This window comes from Saprolegnia parasitica (assembly GCF_000151545.1).
Source record: "Saprolegnia parasitica CBS 223.65 unplaced genomic scaffold supercont2.18, whole genome shotgun sequence".
In the NCBI taxonomy this organism is placed as follows: Eukaryota; Oomycota; class Saprolegniomycetes; order Saprolegniales; family Saprolegniaceae; genus Saprolegnia; species Saprolegnia parasitica.
The window spans coordinates 89147-98042 of record NW_012156412.1 but is presented as its reverse complement, the minus strand read 5'-3'; the positions used below and the strand labels follow the sequence as shown (position 1 = coordinate 98042).

At 62.2% G+C, this 8896-nt stretch overlaps 5 protein-coding genes across 5 annotated transcripts; 1 reads left to right on the top strand and 4 right to left on the bottom strand.

Moving 5' to 3' along the window:
* Positions 1–272: 272 nt before the first annotated feature.
* On the bottom strand, positions 273–581 carry SPRG_20052 (hypothetical protein; the record flags this gene model as incomplete). Its single annotated transcript, XM_012344613.1, has 1 exon — positions 273–581. A coding segment is annotated over one exon (309 nt), but the record flags the coding sequence as incomplete, so codon positions are not given.
* A 413-nt stretch (positions 582–994) lies between these two features.
* SPRG_20051 (hypothetical protein) lies at positions 995–2432 on the bottom strand (the record flags this gene model as incomplete). The annotated part of the gene is made up of 2 exons (XM_012344612.1): positions 995–1040; positions 1078–2432. 2 exons carry the CDS (start codon positions 2430–2432, stop codon positions 995–997), a joined length of 1401 nt encoding a protein of 466 aa, XP_012200002.1.
* A 3407-nt stretch (positions 2433–5839) lies between these two features.
* Positions 5840–6267, bottom strand: SPRG_05858 (hypothetical protein). The gene has a single exon (XM_012344438.1). The coding sequence runs from the start codon at positions 6235–6237 to the stop codon at positions 5902–5904; it is 336 nt and encodes a 111-aa protein (XP_012199828.1). The 5' UTR covers positions 6238–6267; the 3' UTR covers positions 5840–5901.
* A 413-nt stretch (positions 6268–6680) lies between these two features.
* Positions 6681–8183, top strand: SPRG_05857 (hypothetical protein; the record flags this gene model as incomplete). Its single annotated transcript, XM_012344437.1, has 1 exon — positions 6681–8183. One exon carries the CDS (start codon positions 6681–6683, stop codon positions 8151–8153), a length of 1473 nt encoding a protein of 490 aa, XP_012199827.1. The 3' UTR covers positions 8154–8183.
* SPRG_05856 (hypothetical protein) lies at positions 8177–8812 on the bottom strand. Its single transcript, XM_012344436.1, has 2 exons — positions 8643–8812; positions 8177–8597 (listed from the first exon to the last, which is right to left on the bottom strand). The coding sequence occupies exons 1-2, from the start codon at positions 8790–8792 to the stop codon at positions 8214–8216; spliced, it is 534 nt and encodes a 177-aa protein (XP_012199826.1). The 5' UTR covers positions 8793–8812; the 3' UTR covers positions 8177–8213.
* Positions 8813–8896: the final 84 nt, after the last annotated feature.

Below are 8896 nucleotides of genomic sequence, written 5' to 3'. Positions count from 1 at the left end.
TCGGAGCGTGAGCTCGGCGGCAATCGGTCGCCCGTGGTCGAGCGCGTCGAGTGGTACGACAGCGAGACCGAGAAACTCGCGCGACGCCGCACGTGCCCGGTGCACCGGGGCATCAAAGTCCCACACGGTGAGCACGAGCGACCGTTCGTCGTCGACGTCGTCGTGGAGACTTGTGTCGTTCTCGACCAAATTGATGGCAAGTGCCTTCGTAACGCGGTCCAAGTCAATGTCCCCCGGTAGTCATCGCCGTCCTCGTCCGCGTCCTCGTCCTCGTCTGTGTTGGTTTTCGACAGCCGCTCTCGCGGAGGATCGACTTCGTGCTGCAGCCAGGCGTACGGTATGTGGAAGAGCTCGTTCCAGATCGGCGTCAGCGTCGAGGGCTGCACAGATGTCCGTCGCGATCGAGGGCGCGGCCCGTTGCCGTTGGTCGTAACGTCGAGCGTCACGAACGGGTCGCTCGTCACGCGATCTGCCGCGCGGAGATCTTCGGCGTACTCGATCATGACCTTGATGCAGTTGAGCGGCACTTTGGTGGCCCGAATGCGCCGCGCCTCGGCCCTTGTTTTCTGAGCCGCCACCATGTACAAGACCACGCGTACCTACAGTTTCAGTCTATCAACTTGATACTACAATATTAAAACAGACCACGAGGATCGCGCGACGCAAGAGACGGCGGACGCGGGCGCGGAGGCGGCGAAGTCGAAACAAGTCTTGAATGAGCAACACACTAGCTCACTTGTTGTCGGCCACGCACGTGAAGACAATCTTGTCGAGTGGCATACCTGTACACGGTGTGCTCGTCCGCGACCATGACGTAGGCGGACGGTCGTTTAAACGTTTGGAGCGCGTGGACGGCGCTGACATAGAACATGCGTCCGTGCGTCTCATCAAAGATTGCGCTCCATTGATCCGGGTCGTCGGCGGCAAGCGCAAGCATGTCACGGCGAAGACACGATAGGCGTCTTTTCATCGCCGGCGAATACAGCACCATGCGCTAGACAACCACGGAGTAGGACGAGCTCCACGGCAGGCGCTTGTACCTGCATACGAGCCTTCGCAGGCGGATTGGCTTCGAACCCGAGCGGTGCCTCGGCGAGGCACTCGCCCGTCGCCTTGTCGACGTAGCAGTCGCCGTCGCTGTAGCTCATATGGACATACTCGTGGCTGATCGGGTGCTCTTGGGCCGTGTGTAGTTGCTTGAGAAAAGGCGAGTCGGGGGCGAGACACTGCGTCATGAGCGCAATCGTGCTGTCTTCAAGGGCGCCGTCGCGTTTGGGCAGCACCAAGAGCGCCGTGTGCGCCTTCTGAAGCCACTCGAGCGCAGACGCATTCGCATTGCAGTCCATCTCGCAGCGCGCGAGCGCCAGCATGAACCGGATCGTCTTGAGAGAATACGGCGGCGTGTGGCGGCGAAGCGCCTGGAGAAGGAATGGCCGCGCGAGGAAGCTATCGCCATTCGTCCCAAACCGAGCCGCAAAGCGCTCCCACACAAACGGCAAATTCAAAAAGTCGGGCAGCGAGAACGGCAACAGGCGCGCTTCGTCGGCCTCGGTCGTCCGCGTCGGTGCAAGTGTCGTGATTTGAAACCCGAGGACGAGCGTCGGATACAGATTCGGACGTCGCAGCGCCACAGACGCAGGTACGCGCAGCGTCATGGCCGTCGGCGGCAAGCCGCCGTCGTCCAAAAGCGATTCGATCGGAATGGCGACGAGGCCGAGGCAGGTATCGCGCCCCATGTGGCGGTTCAGCACGCGCACCAGCGCTGTCGCGTGGCGCGACTGCACACGAAGGCGCACTTGCTGGTGCTCCCAGTTGGGCTCGAGGCTCTCCCAGCTCGGACCCTCTTCGGTCACGGCTTGCGACCCCTCGCACTTGACGACCACGCGCAAGTGAGCGTGCATGATGGACGCGATGGGCAGGTGCAAACTCTCGCCCACCGTGACGATGAGACTTTGGAGGTGGTTGCCGCGGTACTCGGCGGTAGCCCGCAGGCGCTGCTCGTCTAGAAGCGACCGCTTGACGCGCTCAATGAGGCGGCCGTGCAATGGGGCGTAGTCGACATGCGCGCCGTCTTCTTGCGCAAGCTCCCGTAGCATACCTCGGAGAAACTGAGCTTCTTCCTTGGATACGTGGTACGAGAGACGGGACGGCCACAGCAGAGGCGGCGGTCGCTGACCCACTTTCGTGCTAAGGACTTCGACATGATTGATGGCCTCGATGGCCAAGTCCATGCGGCGGACGTGCTGGTAGAGAAAGGCCAGTCGGAGCTGCGTCATTTGCATCATGTGCAGATGCATCGGATTCGGGGGAAGCGTGCGCAGCCGCTGCACGACGAGTCGCAGCTGGTCGATCGCGGCAGGTAGACGCCGCACGCGGTAGACGACCTCAGCGACCTCCAAGAGGTGCGCAAGAGGCAGTGCCACGGCGGTCATCTCTGTTGCTTTGAGTTTCACTTTGGCTTTTGGTTTGGATTTGAGTTTTTTCGACGGCACCGATGGACCAAAGGTGCGGACACGAGGCAGTGACATGACAGGGGGTGCCGTACGAAGCGCCTCTTGGAGGCGGTCGGCGGCCCGGATCGCGAGCTCCAAGTGCATGGCGTCAAAAGGCCCGATCGCGTAGGCGCGGACATGGGCGCGCAAGAGTCGCCGCAAGAAGGTTGGTGTCGCACTCGGCCCAAACCACTCGCGGTCCAATGCCTCAAGGAGGAGCACTTCGCGGCCCGGATCGCCGCGCGATTTCACCGCATATGTATCATAGTTTAGCGCATAGCCCATGAACCGGTCAAGCTTCTGGAGCCTCTTGAGTGCTGGCTCAAAGACGACACTGGTCCGCGAGACGTACGATCGGCGAATGCACTCGTGGCGCGGGTCCAGATGCACGGCTTGTTGCACGTACACGAGGCTGTCCATCTTGCGCATAAGGCCGCGGGCTGCCTTGGCCAAGAGGAGATACGCTTCTGCTGTTTCGGCTTCGTCGCGCAGCACCGCGCTCGCCTTGCGTGCCGGGGGTGCCATCCTGTTTTGGCCACCGCCTTGGGTGTCCCAGGGCCACGTGTCGACGGTAGCTCGGGGCGCGGGCCGCCACAAACGCAGACAACACGTATGCCGACTGGAGGTCCCACGTGTGCGCGACCTCCAGCCACGGATGGTTTGACGCCACCCACTCAATGCTAGACAGGAAGAAGGGGCCGAAAACAGGGTGGGGGCCCGCCTTGCGCAGCCCCTTGGTCACGTCAATGCCGGCCGCGGTCGGTAGCTGCTGGAGAAAGCCAGTGAGGCTTGCGCTTGTCGCCACCGACACTTGCGCGTGGCTGTAAGCGCTCTCGAAGAACTGGATCTTCATGCTCGTAAACGTCTCGTCATGCCACTTGACTTTAACGTAGAGGTAGCGCGATGCTGGCTTCTTGCGGTGCACGAGAAAAGTGCCCGGCGGCGTCGCCTGCAACGTTCCTTGAGCTTTATACGAGACCAAAATGGTGCACGTACATGAAGAAGCGCCTCGGCGGCGGCGTCCGAGAGCACACCATGGTAGACGCTACGCGCATATGAATCATCCCAGCGTTGAAGCCTGAAATGTACCCGAGTCCTGGGCGGAGCTCGGTGATGGCAAAGCAAGTTGCGAGCTCAGACGCTGCCTTTGCCGGCCACGGATTGACGAGTGGTGCTACGATCGGGGGCGCCAAGCTTGTGCGGGGCGTTGCGTTCGTCTCGGTCGCGAGACGGTCTTCATTCACTATTGGAGAGGACAGGCGAGTCGTTCCCGGAGACGTTGCGCTGTCGACTTTGGTCATTTCGGTTGCATCATTTGCAGTTTTGGGTGCTTCGACGCTGTCGATGTCTTCAGCCAGCGTCGGCGCAGACGTGACCTCTACACCGGCGGCGGCCACCGTGGGCGAATCAGGTGGTGCAACAGCAGCATCGTCTGTGCAGGGCGTCTTCTCGCGTGCTTTCTCAGCCACCTTTTTCCTCTCGGCTTCTTCCATCCGCATTTCAACGGCGCGTGCGTCGGCGAGGAGGCCGTACACTTGAGACAAAGTGAACCGGAGACTGAGCTCCGGGCAGGTTGTCAACGGCAGCATGGCAAGCGCCGTCTCCAAGTACATCGCACAGGCCTCGAGCGACTTGGCCTCGAGCGCCACCATGGCACACACAAAAAGCACGCTCGCGCGCCAGTCTTTGTCGAGTGTCGCTGGCGCCCGCTGAAGGCAGTCAACGCCGAGCGCGGTCGCTATTTCAAACTCGCGGCGGAAGAACCTCGCTTGCACGTGCATGCAGTAGCAGCACCAATTCAAGGGATCTGTCTCCTTCTCGGACGGTACAAGCTGCTCGAACGCAAGGATCGCGCGGTCTAAGTTGAACGGGTCGCCCGTTGCTTCGTAGACATAGTAGTGTGACGTCGCCCACTCCATGTAGAAGCGCGGCGATCCGGGGTGCCCGCTCAAGAAGCACTGCTCGAACACGAGCGCTGCGTCAAAGTAGTGCTGCATCGCGTACAAGCGATGGCCACGGTCGGGGTCTTGGGGCCACCGCGCGACGGCATTTTGCAGTGCAATCTGTCGGAACGCGCTCCGGGCCGCCCGACCCCGTTGCACTACATTGCACGTCCGAGAAGGATCGCGTGTTTTGCATGTCTACCTCGCTGGATACGGGCGGCGGCGGCATGAAGAATCTTCTGTGCTGTCGACGCCAATGCGACCGGTAATAGCCCCGCGACAAAGAGACGACTCGTGCGGTTGAAGAGCAAGCGAGCGGCACAGCGACGGGCCGCGGCGCACCGCCACGCGCACTGCACGCGACGGGCTGCAACATAGCGCCGCCGACGCCGCGCTTCAAGGCGGGCTGCGCATTGACGCCACGCGCACTGGAGACATGTTGCGGCTATATGCCTTGCGCGCACGCGTCGCTGGAACGCCGCTCTATCCACAGCAGCATTTGTCCTCGTCGAAAGCAGCTCGATGAACGCACCGGTCGCGCGCCCAGCGGCTGCGCTGTGCGCACTGCAGGACGACGACCGCCATCCGTGTCAGTTGGCGCCACAGCACATAGAGCACGTGCGTTGTCGCGTCGACTGCAAACGTGACGAAGCGCGTGAGCTGGACGGGGCGCCGGAGAAACTGGCCGCGGCGGCGGCCCGCATGGAAGTGCAGTTGCCATTGCAGCAACCACACGGGCAGCACGTAGTAGGCCGAGAGGTGCGCAAACGGAGCTACGACCACGCGACCGCAGAGACGTGGGTTGGCTTGCAGCGCCTGGAGCTGGCGCAGGAGCGACGGGCGGTGCCGCTGGACCCACGTCGCGCGTGCCGTCTGCAACGCCAAGAGCGCGTGAACGCGGACGCGCTTGGCGTCGACAGCAACGCGCGTGCGCCAGACGGACTGAATCGCGATCGCCGCCGACCCGCGCACGGCAGCACGCGCGGCGATCGCGTCGGGGGGGCGCGTCGCCCGCGTCTGCCACCTACGCGACGCGTCGAGAGGACGCAGACGATATGCACGCACGCACCGCTCGATGCTGCGCTGCACAAAACCAGCGTCGTGCATGGCCTGCGTGTGCGCGCGGACGAGCAACGGGTACGTGAGCAGGTTGTGGTAGACAGGTAGTGGGTCGAGCTGCACGGCAATGGACGTTCCAATCTCGTCATCGTCGTCGCTGTCCGGTGTCGCTTCGTCCAGGCACGGCTGGTTGTTGGACGCGACAGGTGGCAGCCTCGCGCGGGGGCGCTTCGATGGCGACGGCCGCCGCCGCCGATGCACGGCCACGTCCATGTGTGCCAGCGCCGGGCAAAAGCTTGCGAAACGGTAATCGAACAACAATAAGACCAATAAGTCGACATCAGAAAGGACGGCAAAGAACGCGAGCGTCCATTCCAGGTCCGCTACGCTCTCGTGTTGTCGGTCGTTTATCGGGAGCTGTTGAGCTTGCGGATGATAAACTGACTCGAGTCCAGATAGGACGCGACGACGTTGTGGATGCACGAGATCTCGGAGCTCGCGAGCTGCGTGTCGGGCTTGGACGCGCTGCACTTGTCCCACGCGATGGCCGTCATGCTCGCAATGGCCTGCTGGACGAGCACCTTGCGCTGCTCCTCCATGACAATGTCGTTGATGCTCGTGCCGCTGGACATGGGCGCAAAGTTGGTCGGCGCCGACTCTTCGTGCATGAAGGACGACGACTCCTCGGCGAAGTGGGTCTCTTCCGCGGGCGCAGCGCTCTTGCCTCGGCCAAACCAGCTCATCTTCCAAACGCTTCGTCGATGTTGAAAATGGATGGTGACGTCCCAAGGCCACCTTCCGGTTAAACACTTTTACGCAATCACGTCGAACGTTCAACCGACATGAAAAATACCGCGTCATGGTCCGCACCGCGCCGCTGCCCGCGCAGCCCGCGCGATGCATGTCATGCATCCGTCAACGATGGGCGCGACTTGCCACTCTCAAGAGGTGCCACAGAGCGCGTTGACGTGTTGTTTCGGATGCGTTAAAAGGCCCTCTCAAACTAAAACGTGTTTTAACCCTTCATCCTAATGTGGCATTCATGGCAATATGTCAAAAAGAAGACGATTTCGACGAAAAAGGGTCTAATTATCCGGATAATTGCCGGATCCCGCCCCAAATTGGCGGATTCGCGGCTGGTCAAGAGCGACGAACGATGCAGACGACGCGCGTCCTTTGCTCCGCCATGCGCCACGTGGCGCCTCTTGGGCGGTCCATGGCGCCGATGCACAGGCGAGCGCTCTCTCTCTCCGTGCAGGCAAGCGAGGCCCCAGCGCTGCACCAGCTGCAAGGCGAAGCGGCTGCCTTTGCGGCTGTCGAGCCGCCGTCGGTCAAGGCCTACTGCAAGATTTGGCGCGATGCGGACGCGGTGGCGTCGGCCGAGATCGCGCGTCTCTTCCGCGCGCAGCGCTACGAGGATGTCATCTTGGCGTACGTGGAGATGCACCCGCGCAAGCTCTGCCTCGACAACGCGGGTCTCAGTGCGCTGCTCGGCGCCCTCAACCGCCTTGGACGCTATGAGGAAGCCGCCTTGTACTTTCGCGCGCTCAAGCGAGAGTACAAGACAGAGCTTTGGTGCGAAGATCGGCGGGACATTGTGCTCGAAGGTCTGTACGCATACACGATGCTCAAGCGCGGGCACAAGGCGCTCAACGTGCTGCAGCACTGCGTGGGCCGCGTGCACCTCGACGCTCATCACTACCGGAATGCGCTTGCGTGCAATGCAACGCCGCCCCAAGGCAAACATCCGTGGTTTCTGGCGCCGACCATCGAGGCCGCGATTGCGTCGGCCAAGCTCATGACCGACCACGGCTACCTCGTGCCACCGGCGCTCTGGTCGCAGCTCATCGAGAGCTGCTTGATCCACAACCGCCTCGACGACGCGTCCGACCTTTTGATGACGTATGCTAACGCGTCGCTGATCTTGCCGCCGTCGACGCTGCTGCCCACGCTGCTGCTGCCATTGCGCTTCCACGCACCGAGCATCGCCGCCAAAGCGGCTCTCGCGTACATCGCGCACCCGTCGTTGGCGACCGCGCTCCCGTCTCTCTTCGAGTCGGTGCTTGCCCCGCTGCTTCAGAAACCCGAGACGTCGTTCGTCGATGTCGAGCCGCTCGTGCGGGCGATGCAGGCGCACGACATCCGCATGCGCCCCGCACTCTTGCAGCCGCTCTACGTGCCCTTCCTCGTACGCTCGCTGCCCGCAGATGCACTCTTGGCCCACGTGGCGAGCGTCCCCAACGTCCTCCGTGTCTCGGACCTCGTGTTCGGCGCGGCGTTCCACTTGTACGCCCGGCAAAGAGACGCTGCATCGTGCGCACGCTTGATCGAGTTTGCGATCGAGCACGACATGGAGCTCACGTGGAAGGCGGTCGAGACGATGCTCAAGCTGCACCTCGATGCGCGGTCGCTCGACGCGGCGTACGAGCTCGCGCAGCTCGCCTTTGCCGGCAAGTCGGCGACGGACGTGGCCGATGCACCGCGCTCGGTCTTCCGCATGGTGGTCGAAACTGCGATTTCGCTTGGGCACTACGAAGACGCGGTGGTGTTTTGCGACAAGTACGTGCCCGCGACCGGCGACGAGTTTAGCGCGACGATGCGCCTCGTGCGCGATGTGGCCATGCGCCTCGTCGAGAGCGAGGGGAAGAAGACAAACTAGATAAGAAGAGAAGATAAAGCGTGTGCGTAGTATCAGCGTCGACATACTCGAGTACGTCTATTACGACTGCAAAGTGTAGAGGTACAACGGCACGTTGGCGTACTGACCGACGTCGACGCGCGCGGCCGGCGTCATGCCCGGAATGCCCCACGTGTTGCTCACGATACGACACCCGCGGGTTAAGGCGGCTTCGAGCTTGGGCGCCAGCAACGTGAGCGCTTCCGGCAACAAGTACGTCACGATGACGGTCGCCTCGGAGAGGTCGGCGTCCATGAGGTCCGCGTGCAGCATGCGCACCTTGTCCTGCAGCTTGTACTTGGCGATCGACTGCTCAAACTTGGCGATGAGCGGCGCCTCGATTTCAATACCGACAGCGCGGCAGCCGTGCTGCCGGGCCGCACCAATGCAGATGCGGCCGTCGCCGCAGCCCAAGTCAAAGACAACCTATGATGTACTCCGTGATCATCATCTCACACGCGAAAGGCGTACGTCGGTGGGCTGGACATTGGCAAAGTCGATGATGGCCTGGACAATGTCATAGTCCGACTGGCACGGCGGCGCGAGCGAGTCGCCCTCGAGCCACATGAACGGCTGCTCGTTCTCGTAACCTTCGTCGTCGTCGCTCCAGTGCATGGCCATCTCGATGCTGCTGATGCGGCTGATGATGATGATGATGACGCCCGCCTCCACCAATCACGGGGCGCATCCGTATACGCTGCAAATATCCGGATATCGGTGCAACG

Bases quoted from the DNA above. Each gene is read 5' to 3' on its own strand.
- SPRG_05858 (XM_012344438.1), bottom strand. From the start codon at position 6,237: ATGAGCTGGTTTGGCCGAGGCAAGAGCGCTGCGCCCGCGGAAGAGACC.
- SPRG_05856 (XM_012344436.1), bottom strand. From the start codon at position 8,792: ATGGCCATGCACTGGAGCGACGACGACGAAGGTTACGAGAACGAGCAG. The intron at 8,598-8,642 runs GTACGCCTTTCG...AGTACATCATAG, and splicing joins CCAATGTCCAGCCCACCGAC to GTTGTCTTTGACTTGGGCTG.